Source organism: Typha latifolia, chromosome 11 (assembly GCF_019914945.1).
Source record: "Typha latifolia isolate L0001 chromosome 11, TyphaL0001v2, whole genome shotgun sequence".
Taxonomy (NCBI): domain Eukaryota; kingdom Viridiplantae; phylum Streptophyta; class Magnoliopsida; order Poales; family Typhaceae; genus Typha; species Typha latifolia.
Genome location: NC_133096.1, coordinates 3,683,781 through 3,703,321, shown reverse-complemented (window position 1 = coordinate 3,703,321; position 19,541 = coordinate 3,683,781). Strand labels below are relative to the sequence as shown.

The 19,541-nt window shown below is 39.3% G+C and overlaps 1 protein-coding gene across 2 annotated transcripts in view; it reads left to right on the top strand.

Moving 5' to 3' along the window:
• Positions 1 to 7,183: 7,183 nt before the first annotated feature.
• The window catches only part of LOC140798089 (uncharacterized), a 53,463-nt gene continuing 41,105 nt past the window's right edge, over positions 7,184 to 19,541 (top strand). For both annotated transcript variants that reach the window (XM_073151823.1, XM_073151822.1), the window contains exons 1-2: positions 7,184 to 7,473; positions 13,549 to 13,605. In XM_073151823.1, the coding sequence (XP_073007924.1) occupies positions 7,425 to 7,473; positions 13,549 to 13,605 (106 nt within the window). In that variant the 5' untranslated portion in view covers positions 7,184 to 7,424. The remainder of the gene's footprint in view (positions 7,474 to 13,548; positions 13,606 to 19,541) is intronic.

Below are 19,541 nucleotides of genomic sequence, written 5' to 3'. Positions count from 1 at the left end.
GCCAAGCCCAGCACCCCTTGCAGAGTGCAGCCAGGGAGAGAAAGGAAGAAGTAGGAGGAGAGGAAGAAGAAAGAGAAGAAGAAGAAGAAGGAGAAGAAGAAGAAGAAAGAAGAAGAAGAAGAAGAGGAAGAAGGTTGGGCCATGGGGGAGGGGTGCGGCAGCTTGTGGCCACTCAGCGGCTGGCCTCTCGTCAACGGCTCAATCCTCCGGCGGTCCGAGAGAAAGAGAGGTAGAGAGAGAGAGAGAGAGAGAGAAAGAGAGAAAGGAGGGAAGCTCACCGGCGTTAGTGGATGTGGCGGCGGCAGCGGGTAGAGAGAGAGAAGGGGTGTTAGAGAGAGAGAGAGAAAGAGAGGAAGATGAGAATGAATCTAAGAGAGAGAGAAAGAGAAAGAGAGAGAGAGAGAGAAACGGTGGGGAGGGGGCTGCGGTGGCGGCGGTAGGGGCCCACCGCGCCAGCTGGCTCGGCCAGGTTGGCCGAGCCGACGCTTGGGGCGCGTGGCGCCCAGCACCGCTGCCATTGCATGGCACGAGCTGTCATGCCATGCAGTGCAATTTTTTTATAACTTGGGCTTGGGTTATTACAACCCCGAGGACTATCGCCGACCCGTCGGCACGACCATCGCATACAGATCATTCTAGGGGATGAACCAGCAAATGTTCGACCCTATTAGTACCCGCATGTCCAGAAGGAAGAGATCAACAAATTGGTGGTGAAAATGCTCGAGTAAGGGATTATTCAACTGAGTAGAAGTGCTTACTCATCACCGGTGCTGCTGCTTTGGAAGAAAGACAGGAGTTGGCAATTTTGCATCGACTACCGAGCCTTGAATGTGATCACCGTCAAAGACCGGTATCCAATACCAATGATCGAGGAGTTGCTAGATGAACTCACAAGGTTGGCTTACTTCAGCAAACTTGACTTAAGAGCGGGGTACCATCAAATCCGCGTCGAACCGGAAGATGTGCACATCTGAACTCACGATGGCCACTATGAGTTCTGAGTCATGCCGTTTGGGCTCACCAATGCACCGACCACCTTCCAAGGACTAATGAATGACCTTTTCCGCTCGCTCTTGCGTCGGTACGTGCTCGTCTTCTTTGACAATATTCTAGTGTATAGTAGAAAATGGAGCGAGCACTTGCAGCATGTGCATGAGGTGTTGAATATCTTGCGACAAATCTAATTAAAAGTCAAGATGAGCAAGTGTCTTTGGGGAGAGCCATGAGTGGAGTACTTGGGACATATAATCTTAGCGAGGGGAGTGGAAGCCGATCCAAGTAAGATCAAACACATGGTGGACTAGTCGATTCCCACTAATCAGCGTGAGGGGATTCCTTGGGTTGATTGGGTACTACCAGCGATTCATTGCCAACTACGGCAAGATTGCTGCCCCGCTAACCTCCTTACTCAGAAAAGGAGGGTTTCAATGGACGGGCAAGGCGACGGAGGCCTTCGAAGCATTGAAGATAGCCATGTCTACCGCACTGGTTCTAGCACTATCAGATTTCAACAAGCCCTTTGTGGTGGAATGCGACGCTTCGGGTGAAGGCATTAAAGCAGTATTGATGCAAGAGGGCGGACCCATGACATATATGAGCAAGACATTGTCAAATCGATCACGACAGCTATCAACCTACGAGCGCGAAATGTTAGCAATTCTACACGCCATCACCAAATGGTGACCCTACTTGATTGGCCAACAGTTTACTATCCACACGGACCAGCGTAGCTTACCCTACTTCATAAAGCAATGCGTGCACACCCCAGCACAGCAATGGTGGGTCACGAAACTCCTTGGGTATGACTACGAACTAGTCTACAAAAAGGGGATCGAGAACCGAGCAACCGATGCCCTTTCACGCCAATCGAACATAAGTGAGCTCGCCTCTTTTTCAGCACCAACCTTTTCTCTATTTTTAGATATGTGGGGAACCAATGCTAAGGATTAAATCATGGAGGAGCTTGAGTCAGAGTTCAAAGATCGCTTCCCTAATTTCAAACCTTGAGGACAAGGTTACGGAAGCGTGGTGGATTGATACGATTCGGACTTCACCGATGTCGTCTCAAGCATGGATACACTTTAGGGATGTCTTTGTTTTTTTATTTTAGTGTTTAGTTCCAAAAAAAAATAATAATAAGAAGTTTTCTATGTGTCACGTTCGAACGCGGGTGGAGTGCGTTCGAATGCGCTTGTGAACGCCTACATTAGGTTCGCACATCCAAAGAGTGTGAATTGTGCGTTCGAATGCCTGCATCGCGTTCGCAAATCCAGAGAAGTGAGAAATATGTGTGTTCCAACACGATCGGGTGTGTTCGAACACGGTCGGCGAAAATGTACTATTTAGAGTTATTTTGAATTGTTTGGTTAGCCTCTAAAGGTGTGGATGGCAACCATGGAGTTATTATTGATTAATTGAGTTTTTGCCTTGTCTTCTTCGTCTTCTTTGCTCCCGTTCTTTCGATCCCCGGCAACGCCGCTTCTAGTCTCTCTCGACCGACCAATCACCCTAGTCCTTTAGGGGCACGGCCAACTCCTCCCCCTTCTTCCAATTTATCCAACACTTGCCCTAACCCTTCCATCACGCATAACCCTTTCATCACCCATAACCCTTCCACCACCACTTATTCACCGATGCCACTCCATTAATGCTAGTCCACCACCATCCACCATCATCTAGGATCTCGTGCCACCATCCACAGATCCTAAGACAGACCTCCTGATGTTTGTCCACTAATCGGACAATATCTTGAGATCCCTACATCCGATTCACCTGAAACTTAATTTGTTGGAAAGCTCTTTTCCGGGGCTACAACATATCAAAATCTCACACCTATCCGATGACAGTATCATTTGGGATCTATTTTTAAAGTTTCATATCAGATCTTGTCTAGATCTGAAAATCGGAATAGATCAAGCCTTGGCCCAAAAAGGGAGATCGTATCCACTGGGCTGCAAGGGAAGGGAAAGACCGCTGGTGACCACTTAGTGGTCAGCCTCTCGCCAGCGGCTCGGTTCTCCGACGATCTCGAGCTTGATAATGAAAGAGAAAGAGAAAGTTAGAGAGAGAGAGAGAAAGGAGGGAGGGAAGCTCACCGATTAGAGAGTGTAGACGATGGCTTTCCCGATGATCTGAGGTTATACGATGATGCTAAAGGGAGAGAGTGAGAGGAGAGAAAATTAAAGAGAGAGAGAGAGAGCGGGGGTGGTGGTGTGGCAGCCATAGAGTGGCAGCTAGGGCTTGGTGGGGTGTGTGGCACCTCCACGTGTCGCTATGACATAAGCCGCTGGGGCTTGGTGGGGTGCGTGGCACATGCACTATAACCTATACATGCAAGCATGCTAGGCATGAGGCTGATCACAGTGTGGCCGGTCGTGTCATGCCTAGTATTCTCATTTTGTTACTTGGGTTATTACAATTTTACTTTTGGATGGAAATAGTGATAAATTCAAAGTGCTCTAAACTTTTTCTTTATATTTTTACTTATATCTTTCTCGTTTGATGTCCAATTAAGCTTTGATCAAAATTATTGTATTTGTTTCTTTTTCATCTTCATAATGACACATAATATGTCCAAAATGAACTATTGGTTAGAAATTTATGTCCTTTGAAATTGAGTAATATGATGCTAAACAATTTAACATTTTTAAGGATTAAATGCTTAATTGTTCAGTATTTTATAAGGAATAGATAAAATCCTCTTTGCTTAGTAAAACACTGAACTATTTAGTAAATTATTTTAATGATGGACTCATATAAAAAACACTGAACTTATTAGCGTGTTATTGACAGCTATAATGAAACATAGTAAAACAAAACCCCTTTCAATATTAAGTTTGGGGTGTTCTATATTTTGGTAAATAAAATTTGGAAGCTGGATAGTTTGGTCAAAAGCTTTGTATTAGGCTAGTAGCACTTGTTGAATTTTTGGTAAATGTTGATATAACACACTACATGTAACACCCCAATACAGCTACATTGCTCTCACAAGGCTTACCCCTCATGTGAGGGTCACATGGGGATTTAAAAGCTCGACAACACGCTATCAAAATAAGGATACGAAATACATTACAGGCCACAGCAAATCCATCCATAATACAATAGAAAGAGGTAAACATCCTCAACAAAGGGTACACACTCAAAGTAGCTACAAAATAGGGATATAGATCCCTGAATATAAATTTAGAATAAAACACGAAATTAAAAGGCCTATTGCCCTACTAGCTTGCTGCTGCCAAGCCTCCCGCTAGGGTGTAAGTCAATTTGTATCCAATGTCAACACGAAATGAGTCTAACGCTCAGCAAGTGGTACTATCCCTAGTTATTCATCAGCAATAATATCACACCCGACTCAAAACAAGATACTGAAAAGTGCGCTATATAAAGCAATATGCATCGTAACATAGAGTACACGTGTCAATAACTGGCAAGCATGTTCCAACAGGATTACAGTTAATTATCCATTCTTTATGCATGATACACCTCCTAACATAGGCTCTCAAGGGAGGGTAGATCCTAGCAGTAAAATCACTTACCCATAACCTGGCGAACAGCATGATCGGTCGTCCGCTTGTACAGATTAAATACCCCAATCGTAAGCCCACATTGAGGTCGGTACCGTGCATCAATACGACCCTCTATGCCCGTGGCTCCACATCATCGCACCATAGTGCGGAATTCTCGTGAGCGACGCTTTACCCTACATCATTGGGTATCAAGAGTTCTACGTCATCCTACCCTTACTTTCTAGTTTAAACACCCTTAAGGGACTGATTCTCATCAATCGATAGTAAATCGCTTATCGCCCGGCGAAATGGCTGCCTGATTGTCTGGGATCCATAGACTGTGTAATAACCCAAGTAGTAAACAAAAATTTGCTACGCACGATGCAATCGGCCACACTATGGCCGGCCTCGTGCCCAGCATGCTACGCATGCCATGGCAGCGTTAGAGGTGCCATGCACCTCCACCAAGGCCGCCCCCCCCTCCGCGCATACCGATGGTGGTGTGTGCATAGGGGAAGGGCTAGCCTGCCCTCCTCTCACCTTGGCCTGACAAAGCACCCCTTTGTCAAGCCAAGGCCTAACAAGGTGAGGAGGAGGGGAGACTTGTGTGGCACGTGCCCCGCCTCTTTTTTTTCGGTGTTATACTACAACTTTATCATAAGAGTGCTGGCAACAAAGAAGAGTTACTTATATTTTGACCCCCTCAACTAGCACACTGTATCATGATGTGATTCAGACTCGTTCGGATTACCTCGAAAGACATCGATGGATCGAGTTTAGTTGTCTTATTCATTATGCTTATGTTGTTTAGTTAAAGTCTTAGTAGGTTTAGATTTTATTTAATTAGCTAAATTCAACTCTACGTAATTTTGAAAAAATATTTAGAAATATTTATCCAGTTTTAGAATATTATAAAGCCACACGGATAAGATTGGCAACATCTTGATCTACAACTTTTATATTCAAGGTTTTCCTAGATTTAGAATCTATCTATAGAGAAACGAAGGCCTAATCTGAGAAGGATATGGTTTAGTTAAGTTTGTTTAAGCTCTTTTGATTTAATCTCTATAAATAAGGTCTTATGACTTATATCTTAGGCATGCTTGAAATTAAGAATTAATTAGCTTTTGCCCTTATATCTTTCTCAACTTGGCCACCGGCCTCAACATCTCCCTCCTCCATCTTCACCAACCAACACCACCTCTTCTGCCGGCAAGAATTCGTCTATCTTCTAATCTCCTTTTTCTGTCGATTCCCCTAATCCCTTAGGACATGCCTACTTCTTATCCATTTCTTCTCTCTATCTTAACCGTCTCTATCTCTCATATGATTTTATCTTTATCCACTACCACAGTTGTAAACCAATCATAGTCTTCAACTATCTATCGCATTCGTAAGCCATAACCACTAAATATTGCAAACCACTTCCATCAATTACTTGGCCTCCACTCCATCATCATCTCCATACTATACCTAGGAATTTGTGCCACCACCCACAGAATCCCTACAACCAACTTAAGACCTATATCCCACAATGATAAGCTCTAATACCACTTGTTAAGTTCCAATACTAAAGATAGGATACGCAATGATTCCTTCAAGATATTCGTCAAATATTCTCTGGCAGTTAGAAAATTACGAAACAATTGGGTTAGATCCATAATTTCCTGATCTATAACTTTTGTATTTATTCCCTTTGCAGATTCGAACTGTAAAAATGACGAAAATACAGAATAACATGGGTGATGGTGGTGGTGACGGGTGGAGTGGATGTTAGGGTCATGGATGGGTATGGAGATGAAGGTGGATTGTGGAAGCGGTTAAAGGATGTAGACAAAGGGAACAAAGTGGTCGAGATCCCAAAAAAGAGGGGTGGCTCGATAGTCGAGGGAGAATAGAAGTTAGGAGAGGCCTTGTCACGGAAGAGGTGGAAGGTTAGTGAAAAGGGAGGGGGGAGAAGTTTAGAGCGAAGATAAGAGGCAAGAAATCAATAATCCAATTGCATATTGAATTTGGCTGCCATCCATATATATATAGAGGCTAGCCAACAATACCTGAAATAATATGAAACCCTAATTTTAGAACTTTCCTGTCGATCGTGTTCGAACGCGCCCGATCGCGTTCGAACGCACCAAAACATGCTCTTTGTAAGTGCAAACGCGATGTAGGCGTTCGAACGCGAGTGTTCGAACTCGCTCGATCGCGTTCGAATGCACAATATGCGTTCTCTGTATTTGTGAACCTGATGCAGACGTTCGCAAGGGCGTTCGAATCGTGACCTATAAGAATTTTTTTTTAATGAAAATAAACACCTAATGCAATAAGAAAATATCCTATCTAAGTGTATCACATAGATATGTCTTTCTTTGACCTTTTGTGACTATTTGGAAGATATATCTAACTAAACTTCGTGTCTTATATTTATTGAAAAGCTTTGTTCTAGAGCAACAATATATCAAAATTTCAAAAGGATCCAACAATTAGATCAACATGTAATATCACACTCAAGTTATGTCCTCAAATCTGTCAAAAATAGTTACTAATCCGATCAAGTCGGTATGTAACACATCACTTTTGCTCCTCTCAAGAAAAAAAGTGGACATATATCCCTTAAATTATCTAACTGTATCACTAAACTCCCTCTATCAATTGAAAGACTGAAAGTGATATAGTGATAGTTGAGAGGGGTTCAAATTATAAATTACCCAACAAAGAAACGCCCAACCCGCGGGCTAAAACCTTGTGTCTTCCATCCCTCGCCTAGCTCTCCTCCTCTTCTCTTTCTCATTCTGCTCGGCCTAGGCAAGCCAAAATCGGGTCCGGGTTTCCAATTACAAGGTCCAGGCCGAAGGGCCTTCAGATTCGGCTAGCAGCATCCCCCCGTTCACTTCTCCGGAACCGCAACATTTCTTCGCCGTCATGGCGTGGTGCGATGAGGTTAAAGAGCCCCGTCTATTAATCAGTCCTGGTGAGTTAAGAATAGCTCTTCATATTTCCGATTCACCTGAAGCATCATTGTAGCATCTCTGATACATTGTTTATACTCTCCCTTCTGCTGCGTGGAAAACTTTTTTTTTTCTTTTTCTTTTTGCCTCTTTAGTTCCATGGCTTTTCTCTGCTATATTTATGTGCGATCTGCTCTTCACGGATTCTGGTTACTTTTCTGGCTAGTGATTGGTTGATTTTGGGTTTGCGAGGACAGAAAAATCACTATTTTGATGAAATGTTTGTATGTGTATATTTTTGTTAAAGACCATGGATTCCAATGAAAATGGAAGAGATACTTAGTAAAAACTTAATGTGGGCTGAAAATGAATGACGGCGGAATTTGGTCAAGATTGGGCTACCTAAAACGATTAACACACGGCCTTTGCGCCGAACCAGAATCCCTAGCCTATCATTACTTAAAATAGTCTTAAGCTCAGAGAAAGTTTCACCTGGCTCAGACCACAAAAAATCGGACTGATTAGACCTAGAGCAAGATTAGCCGACTAATTGGCAGCTTGATTGGTTTCATGCAAAATATGAAGAAAAGATGTATGTCAAAAGTTTTTAATCAGCTTTTTACGGTCTTAAATCAAGTTGGTCATTTGCCATGGGGTAAGATCGATCATGTTTGCATAAGTAAACAAGCAGCTTCGAGTCCATTTCAATTTCCAGGTGGGTGATTTCCAAATTCCGAGCAATCTTAAAAGCCTCTTTCAGTGCCATGGCTTCTGATCGGAAGGCATTCAGAACACTGGTTGGTTTGGCCCTTGCATGTAAATCCATTCCATTAGAATTACGAAATATTCAACCAATACCACTGCTTTGATGTCTCAAAGGAGCCATCAATATTCATGCGGATCTAGCCTTGGCTTGGCACTCTCCAACATACTAAGTTGATGGCACCAAGGGCTGTGTTTCGATCCTTTACGCCATAGTGCATGTATTCATAAATCATGAGAATAATGTTCCTCCATATGAGATAAGCTGGGGACCTCCTTGAGTTGAACATGGTATTATTTCTATTTCTTCCATATCTGCCATAATGAATTAGCAATAATGGCTAGGAGGAATATCCTTTGGTCCTTGTCATACATATCATCCTCATTCAGCCAGTCACCCCTAATCCAATTACTATTGAAATTAGAAGTGGTACCAAATGTAGACACAATAGTCTCACTATCAGAATTGCAAATTATGCACATTGGATTCGTGGAATTATCAAATTTTCAAATTTTATCTTTGGTTGGCAGTCTCTCCCAAATCATCTTCCACAGAAAGGTGCGGATACGAGGAGCAATGGAAAGTTTCTAGAGGAATTTTCGTCGGGTTTGATCATCATCTTCATGAGACTTCTAATTTTGCAAGAAATGATAAGCAAACTTAGCGGAGATCAGACCTTTTGGATCCAAAGTCCAGACCCACTTATCCAGCTTTGGCTTGCTTGGGAGCAGTAAGGCAGCTATGCCATTAGCCAAGAAAGGCTCAAACTAGAGATAAAGTCTGCTAATATTCTGCATCCCTGTTAAATTAATCTAGCCAGTTTCTTAGCATGAAATCTGATATCCATAGTTATGTAGATTCATTTCCTAGAAAGTGACATTAAAATCTAAGCATCACTAATAATCATGGTACTTTTACCATCCCCAATATTCTTAGAGAAACCTTCTTTAAAGTCAACACTCACCTTATTAATGAGGTTGAAAATGGCAGAACAATTTTCTGTCTTCCTTTTCCTATCCCAAAGATTCAACTTATCATATTTGTACTGCATCAATTTAGCCCAAAGAAGATCATCAGCATTCAAAATTTTGCAGTTATTAGGGGCTACAAAGCCTTTTTAGGGATTTTCAAGTCTTTGATATTTAAACCTCCACAATTTCTTGGCAATTTAACAATATCCCAATTTGTAAGCTGACAACCATTATCTTTGTTATGTTCCCATAGAAAATTTCTAGTGCACTTAGTCACAAAATCAATAACTAACAGAGGAATAATAGAATTACTTAACTTGGAAATAAGAATAGCATTAAGAGTAGAATTAATAAGCATGATCCTACTAGGTTGAGATAATGTATCTCTTCTTCACCCATTAAGCTTAGGTTGGATAAGATCAATGGTATCTTTGAAAGCATTAGCTCTCAAGCGCTTAGGAGAAATATCAACCCCCAAGTAATGAAAAGGAAATGAGTCATGATTGATTTGCAAATCATTTTTAATGTCACAAATAACAAAAGGATTAGTCTAAGACAACAAATAGAAAGCAGATATGCTTTTGCTAATTCTTTGATAAGTTAATTTGCCATAATCATGAAAAATGTCTAGAATACTAGTGCAACTCTTACTGCCTTAGTTATGATAATAATGTCATCATCATACATCATATGGCATATTTTGCAATTTGCATCAACAAAGAAACCATCAATCTGACCCACACTCATTTTAGCATTTAGCATGGTTGAAAGGATCTAAGCAGTAAGGACATTGGGTCTCCTTGCGTAATAACACATTTGCCCTTAACCTATCGAGAAGTGGATCCATTAATCAAAAAGGAGTAATCAATAGAAGTAATGCAGGATTTTATCCATGAAATCCAAGTGTCCGGAATACAGAAGTAAGACTCTCTTACGCTTTTAAATTCAATGGAATGCATAGTTTCATGAGCTAAAGCAATATTGTCCCCAATATACCTCCTAGCTATAAAAGCTAATTATTCAAGACTAACTATTTTAGGCAGCAAAGGTTTCATTTTGTTCACCATGAGTTTGGTTAACAGTCTATAAATGACGTTACACAAGGATATTGGTCTAATATCAATAACTCTAGTAGGGTTCTCCTTATTGGGGATCAAAGCCACATAGGTTTAGTTCTATGAGGTCAGGATGCTTCCAATGTACTTGAATTGTCTTAGGGCATTGCACACATCTGACCCCACAGAATGCTAATAATTTTTGTAAAATTCCATATGGAGCCCGTCAGGCCTAGGGCCTTCCCCAAGGGCATACTCCACATATTGCTATTGATTTCATCATTCGAGAAGGGTAGATTCAGTTCATCACAACACTTTTGAGGTATTCGGGGTAATATATTCCAATTCCAATCAGAAACATCAACATCATCATAATTGGCCCAAAGGTTTTATAAAAGTCAATGAAAGCATTTTGTATATCATCAAATCCAAAACATGGGAACTAGAATCAAGCAGTAAAATATTAATTCTATTACGTCTATGCCGATTAATGACAACAGTGTGAAAGTACTTGTAGTTCTTATCCCTAGCCTCAACCCAATTATCCTAGCCTTAGCCATCCACTTAACTTCTAGTTGCCTCATCAATGCAGCATGCTGGTTGTAGAGGCTTTGGAGATAAGGATTACTAGGGGGAATCAAAGGCCCCAGGTGCTCCATCAATTCAAGATTTTTGATCTGCTTGGCCACCTTCATAAGGATTCTCTAATTCACTATAGTTCTAGTTACATACATTTCTCCTTAACTCAAACAATTTATGATTTAAATCACTTGGCCTGTTAATACTATCAAATCGTAACAGAATACTCAAACAAAAAATGTTCAAATCTAAAAGGCTGTTTACGAAATTTATCCTTAGGAAAAATCTCAAGGAAGAGAGGAGCATGATCGGAAGCTGAACGATGAAGATTAGCAACTTTAGCCATAGGGAATCTTTGAAGCCAACTAGTGTTGGCAAAAATTCTATCCATACGACACCAGACCTTGACACCCTCATCCCTATTGTTAGACTAGGTGAAAGGCGGTCCACTAAAGCCAAGATCAATCAAATGAGAGCTGGCCAGACTATTAGCAAACTCCCTATCAGCCATATCTTTAACGAACCTTTCTTGTCTTCTGGGTTAAGCATAGTATTAAAATCACCCCCACATATCCAAGGTAAATCAGAATTTGCAATGTAATTAAAGTCAATCCATAGAGATTTTCTGACAAGATAAGATGTGCTAGCATAAATACTTGAGACAACACTTGAAAAGTTGGAAATTTAGATGTCACCAGAGCATTAATGGCTTGGCACGAGCCCTTAAGAGCAATAGTTATTACCACGTCATTCTTCTAAAGCATGATTATGCCATCAGAGAGACTATAGCTAGAGACCGCATACATATCCCAGCCTTTACTGAGTCTTTTGGCCACCTTCATTGCTTTATCTTCTTTAATTCTTGTCTTTAACGGAAACATGACAGAAACAGTGTGAGTTCTGATAAATTCCCTTCACCTATTCCGAGTCGCCTTTTTACTTGCCCCTTTACAGTTCCAGAAAACTAAATTCATGGAATAAGAGTTAAAGGATACTTCCCTCATACATGCTCGTCTCAGTAGTTACCACCTTTTTAACTTTTCTTCTGGCCAGTTTGGCCTTGACACTAGCTCCTTTCCTAGCTCTGAAAGCCTCGTTAGATGCTTTCAATGCTTTCTAGAACTCTATTATTTTTGCGGTATTTCCAAGCTTCATCAAGAATCTTCCTAGCTTTTGCTTTGCCTCTCAAGCCCTTTGTTTCCTCGGGACTATGGGATAAGGATAATATGGGTGCCAAAGCCTCAATGGCTCTAGCAACCATGTTCTTGTAAATCTCTATCACTGAGGTGTGCTGCACCTCCTCCTTATTGCTAATCTTCTCTTGGGTGAAGGGTCAAGGTCCATACATAATGTGTCAGGAGAGGAATTAGAAATACCATTATTTGGAGTGAAAACCGTACCTGGCCTTTCCTCCCTTCTTGAAGCTTCAGCAAGTTCAAAGATAGCCACCTCATAACCTCTAATAATAATGAAACAGATATTTCATCTTTTAGGTAGATAGCGCCTTGTGGCTCTAAGGGGTGCATTGAGCTCGACAATTGAGAGGCCATTGTACCTGAAATATGACCAGTTTTACTCGTTTTAGCCTTGGAATTGGTAGCATCATAATGGAGTGGTGTAGAGGACCTCGAGGAGAGACGTTTGGCATTAGTAGCATGCAAAGGCGGGCCAGTGCTTCAGCTCGCTATTTCTTCATGAATTTCCAAGAATCATGCTCATCAAGTTTAATCTAATCTTTGATTTTTAAGTTTTATATTGTTAATTTTTATAGACCACTCTTGTGATATAAACACATAATATCATCTTTGTAGCTTATGATGCTCTTCAATGCTAGAAAATGAATGATAAATCTAGTGAGCCCGAATCTTATTATCTTTTTGTCACTAGTCATTTGTCTAAGTAAATTAAAAATTCAACTATGGTCATATATAAAGTTTGTCAACTTTTGATCTTTATGCAAAACCGTCTTAATTTTAGGATCTTCGATAATATCTTCAAACATGAGTTTAATACGATATGTTACACATGACGTCCAATATAAATGTTATCGTTTCATTATAAGTAATTGTTCAACCGGCTTATAATTTGCCCTATTATTAGTAATCACTTAGACTATTTTTTTTTTCACTTACTTTTTTTATTACGTTATTCATCAATCGAGAAATAGAATTTGCACTTTTAAAATAAGCAATAACATTCACAAACTTCAAAAATATTATTTTCATGCATAAGTACTCTAAGATATTAATTATATTTTTCTTATTCAGTATAGTCCACCCATCACATATTAAGGTGAGGTGAGTTAAAATTAACCCAAAGTGTTAAATGAGTACTTTTTTAAATGCTATGGTCTTTTACTAGGAAAAGTTGTAAGGTACGGTTCCAACGGTTAATAAACCCATAAGGTTGAGTTTTATTTTTCTTGTGTGTGTGTGTGTGCGCGTGCGTGTATGCAGGTTTCCCTTTTTTTATATAATATGCATTAAGGGTTGACTATTCAAAAGCGTTACTTGATTTTTGTGATTGTTTTGCAATATGTGCAATGTTTGCACTTGTTAGTTAAGCTAAATGTGAGAATCACATTTTCCATATGCTAGTGGTTTTTGTGTTTAGACTTGTTGACTGATGGTTCTTATACTATTTTTTAGTATCTATCTTCTTGACTGATAATTTTGAACTGTAAATTACCTGTAACCATCAACTTATAATATCTCTAATGTCCTTTTTTAGTGCCTGTTGCTTCAAATGAAGAAGGATGTATCATATCTTTATGTCATCCAAAATCAGGTACATTGGGCTCGATTAAAGAACAATTCCAGTACTTTGTCTATACATATTAATTTCATGTGTAAACAAAGGCATGTTTAGATTTTATAATGTTATTGTTTAATATTTAACTGCAAAACTTTACAGTATCTTAGTCTTTTTTTTTTCAATTTCTCTTTTTGTAATGTAACCTCTATGTCACTTGCGAAACATAAAGGATTTTTGCAAGATAAATCCGTATAGTGCTTGCTTTTACCAGTTAGAGCAGTATCTGTAATTAATTCTCTGTATATGGAAGTTTCACATCTAATGGCCTTTGTACGTGTATCTATGTGCAAGTATATATGTAGTACATAGATTGACATGAAGCAGTAAAATGTGCTTGCAATTAATATACTAAAGAAGTAGCATAATGTAGAGATACAAGTTATTTGAATTCAAAACATATCAGAAAAATGTAGTTTAACTCTTATTCTGAAAATGTAAAAGACATGTCTTTTTTTCATTAGGCAGGAGAAATCCAAGTTACTCAATATTCAGAAAAACAGAGAAAAGAACTTGAATATGTTCATAGCCGTTGCACAAATATGTATTTCCATGACATCTCATTGTATTGGAATAATTCATTACTACTTTCTGTTATAGGAAGTACCTTATTGAAGATAGAGTGTACTATACATAGATTGCGATGCAATTCTCCCTAGTAGCTTTAATCAAATATACTAGGACTTGAGATTGAATTCTAGAAACTTCAGGCAGATAAGATCATAATATATCTTGGAACATTCATCATTGAATCACGAGGTATGTTTGCTTCTTTGTCTTTGTCGGGCCCTTAACCCAATTGCATTAGAAGGATGAATTGAAAAAGCCGCAAATCTAATAGGACTTGTTCATGGTATAATTAACCACATCTTTATTGGGAAAACACTTATAACAAAGCATCTAAAACCATATCGTAGGATTCAGATTCACAAGTTAAGTTTTTATTCAAGTCGATCTCCTCGGGTTAGGGCACCCAATGTGAGCGACGAGAACGAGCGAGCGCAAGGTCGGTGGCAGCGATGAGCACAAAGTTAACGGCGACAACGAGCCCATTCTCTCTTATTTTCTCTTCCTCTCTTGCAACATAGCCAGTGGTCAGCACGGTTCGTGCCTGTGGCACGTCCATTCTTTTGTGTCAATCTAGTGCTCAATTGATGTGGTACCTAACCTAATATATTATTTCTCTATATTAAGCCGATATTGTTTGGCTTGCTCTGTCAACTTGAGTTTGGTGAACTTAACTCTACGACTCCCAAACATATCATATCAATGAAACAATTGGTCTATATCGCTTATCCATTCTTGAAAAGCCTAGGGTCTAGTCTAACATCATAAGTGCCTCAATCTTAACTTTCCTTGTGATATCATCGTCTTGATCATAATAATCATGTCGCTCTCGCATAAGAACATTAATTTCCTTATCATGCATAACCTCGAAAGGAAGTCCTTATATTCGGAGTATTATGAAATAGGGACCAAATCAAACTCGATCCTGCCAAAGTTGTTGCCATCAATGATGGCCATGCTAGTGGCACGTGCCGTGCCGTGCCGTGCCACCATCGGCACGAGGTGCGCCAAGCGGCACAGGCAAGCATTTAAAATATTTTAATAAACTTTTTAGGATATTTAAAGATGTTTTTCGGTCTTTGATACGTCAATCGTTAGTTTTTAGTTTAAATATATGTATTAAAAGTTTAAAACCTATATTATAATATTTTATATTAGATTATTTTTGTAAATAACATATTTTATTAAAAATAAAGTAACAGTTAAATATAAATATTATTCAACACATACTATGATTGAAGACATTCAGTAAAACTAATATTAATGATTGAATACTCCATAATATAATTGAACACATAATATAAGTCGATAATAGTTAATAATTAAAATTAATATCTAATTGAATAGAAAATGATGAGGAGAATCAAATATTTTATTTCTTGGCACAAGAATAACATGAGAATGTTGTATTAAATACTGCGGATCTTCTTCAAAACTCATTTACCGATAGTATTGCTCGTTATAACGTCTTACATAGTCTTCATACAAATAGAAATTTTATAATTCTCTTATGATATGATATGAATATTGAACATGCACGAGAATGAACGGCACCGATACAGGCACAGACACACCATAAGCATATGCAGATTGTAGATATAGAGTATAATAATGGTGTTCTGGCTTTGGTGGGTGTAATTGATATGATGGTAATTATAATGAACTCATATTATCCTATGGGTGGACCTCTTCTAATGTCCTGTTATGTACAGACTCAAGTTCTCTGTAAAAAGAATACTTCTCTGAGAAAATTGTGTAATAGGGATATATGTTTCTTCTCCATTATCACCGCTACTAGACTGAGTCTCGTTATTATCACCATCACGGCAAGTGCCGGTCGGCACGCGTGCTGACCAGCACGGCCATCCATAGTTGCAATGATTCCTAGAGGCATTAGGAATATTTAGGATTCTTACTTGGAGGCTTTCCTATTGTTGTTATTTTCCTTTCTTTTATTTGGGGACTTTCCTTTGGAGTTTGTCGCAATGGTTCCTAGGGGCATTAAGAATGGATTCCTAAATTTATTTAGGATTCTTACTTTGAGGCTTTCCTATTGCTGTTATTTTCCTCTGAGGACTTCCTTTTGAGATCTTTTATTTGGGGACTCTCCTTTGGAGGTTGTCGTTAGAAAAGGAAATTTTATCTTATGCTGTTTATCCAAAGCCTATTTTAACTCTCATCTCCCATTTAGGAGAGCTTATAAATATGAGAGGAGATGAGAGTTAAAATAGGCTTTGGATAAACAGCATAAGATAAAATTTCCTTTTCTAACGACAACCTCCAAAGGAGAGTCCCCAAAACCAAAACCAAAAGAACTTAGAACTTGGAACACACAAAACCAAAAGAGCTTGTAAGAGTAACAACTTTTAAGAGATCTAGTTTTGAGCTACGGTGCAAATATAGAGAGATGTGAGTCTTGTAGATAGAGAAGAAGAGGGAGAACATGAGTTCTTCGGTTGGGTTGAGAGTGGTTGTTCCTTGTATTCTCTTTTTGAGATCTACATAGTAAAGTCTGAGAGATCTCTGTGGATGTAGCCCATACTGGACGAACTGAACCACGTAAAAAGTCTTATGTCTCTTGTGTGATTGCTTTTGTATTTCTCTCAATGTTCCATTTTGCTAGACTCCTATGATATTCACAACATAGATCTGGGTGTCTATGCTCCTCATCTACTTGTAACTCATTATCATGGTAGGTCTAAGTGGAGCATTCCTAACTCTTTAGCAAATAGATGCCATGGGATCTCAAATCTCAGTTCATGCTCACCAGAATGTGATTGATTAGCTTAGGGATCTTCTTTAGACTCAGGGTATTTATGATATTTCTTTGGTTTGCCTTGAAGATGGCAATTTAAGTTCTTCAACCTCACGCTCTAAATCAGTAACCCACTGATTTAATTCCTGCAATAGATTGTCTCTTGAATTTTATCAGCCATATCACTCTTGCAAGTTCGTCTAGAATAGGTGGTCATGCTCCATAAGCTTGATCAATGGATAATCCAATGTGGCTCTAATATTCCTTTCCAAATTATTCAATTGTATAATTGAAGCCAATCGTGGTGGTGTGCCGTGAAGAACTTGCTTTCTAGCTTGATATTTGTGCCCATTGTAACTTCCTTTACCATTCAAAAAGTCAATTTTTGATTTATGCGCTACTAATATTGTCATGACCCAAAATCAGAATGACTGGCCATATACCTCAATACACTTGTAACACATAAAGCCTTAACAACATTTTTTCTATGTCCATAATGATAAGCTATTTAAATATCTAAATCTAATAAATAGACTCTAACAATAATGAAAATGACCAAATGTCACCACTAATGTGTCTCTAACAATATTAAAATAACAAAATATTTAGAATATAAAGACCAATACAATTGAAAGGTAAAAGAGATAAATCCCAAGTGGAGGTAAGGTCCTAATATATTTCGCTTAGACACTATGCTGACCAGTCCTTGAAATGTTAGAAAGGGGATCCCATGAGCCAACAACTATAGCTCATTGAATGAGATCCATTCGAAAACCAAATAATTCCGAAATTTATAGACAACATTAAAATAAATCCAAGTCCAACAATCTGAGGTAACAATTTCACTAAGCATGCTTATAACAATATTAATAACAGCGGCGCAAGTAATAATAATATGAGTCATATCTCATAACATGTTTAGTATTAATATACTGAATTTTTTCTAATATTAATAATACCATATGTCTCAATTAGGTTAAATCTCTTGTGGATCCATATTAATTAGAAGCCATTTTGAGAGCTGGGTGTCTTTTTCTCATAGCTGATCCAATTATGATTACTATGAGATGTTATTATGTGATAAACACACTTTGTCTCTTTCTAAGAGTCATCAAGAGCATAGTTTTCAGTTTCGGTCGATCCCGAGTGGGATCGGCCGAAACGGATCGGGATTAGCTATAGCCGATCCCGATCTAGGCCGAAACCACCCAGTTTATAGCCACCTGCAGCAGAAAGTAGCAGCTAGAGAGAGAGAGAGAGAGAGAGAGAGAGAGAGAGAGAGAGAGAGAGAGAGAGAGAGGGAAAAAGGAAGAGAGAGTGAGGGAGGGAAAGATAAATAGAGAGAGAGAGAGAGAGAGAGAGAGAAGAGAGTCCCCACCCCCCACCCGACCGAAACGGGTGGGAACGGGTTGGATCCGACCCGGGAGACATCAATAATTGATGTCCCCACCCCCCACCTACCTCTCTCCCTTTTCTCTCTCTCTCGTTTCTTTTTTCTTCTCTCTCTCTTTTCTTTCTTTCTCTCTTTCTCACGGATGGATCTCTTACTCTCTTTCTCACCAGCGACTGAGTAGTGAGTAGATCTCTGCCTCTCCGGTGACCTCGACCTTCGGCGACGTTCTCCGACGAAGATTCGACGACCTCAATCTCCGGTGACTTTGGGTAAGTTTTTTTTTCATTGTGCGGCGAGTTTGCACTTGCGGCTGACGGTGCTAGATTGCTATCACCGGCCTCAAAGACAACGAAGCAAAGCGGTAGCGGCGGAAGAATTTTCTTTCTGCTGCGGCGAAGACTTGGTGCTGCTTATGCAGTTATGCCTCATAAATTTTAAATTATTTTATATTTTATTTTAATTTTTGTTTATGCTTTTTAGTTGCAGAGCTAAAATATCAATGACTCCAAAAGAGAAGTCATATGATACCGACATTAGGTGGCAACATTGCAGCACTATTGGGCAAGATAAAAGACACGTTAAATGCAACTGGTGTGGAAAGGAAATGAGTGGTGGTGTCAGCCGTTTGAAAGAACATTTAGTTGGAAGACAAGAAAATGTAGCAGCTTGCACTTAAGTGTCTTTGGAAGTTAGGAAGCAGATGTTGGCTCATTTAATTGGCAAAAAAAGGATAAATAATCTGCACAACAAAGAGAGTCAATGATTTGCGAAGAATTGATGCATAATCCTGTACACATTGATGATGATAGCAGTGAGCAAAGTGAGGAGGATGAGAAGGAGAGACAGATTAGGAGGCAATGAAAAAGAATAAAAATATGCATAGAAAAGAGGAAGAGATGAGAAGAAGCATTAGGTAACTTTCAGAGATTTAGATTAGTTAATATACGAGGAGAGAGAATATGGGGGCAGCAGTTCTACCCATAGGACTCTTGGTGTTACAGCAGAGTCTGAAAATATTGGACCAATGGATACATATCTTCAGAAAAAAGGGGTCGTACACAGACTTCAATCAAGACAGCTCTCAAAAGAATTAAAAATGCAAACAAATACATCTCTATCTCTAAAATTTTCTTCTACAACCATATTCTTTTCAATGTAGCTGATAGCCCTTACTATCACACTATGGTGGATGCTATA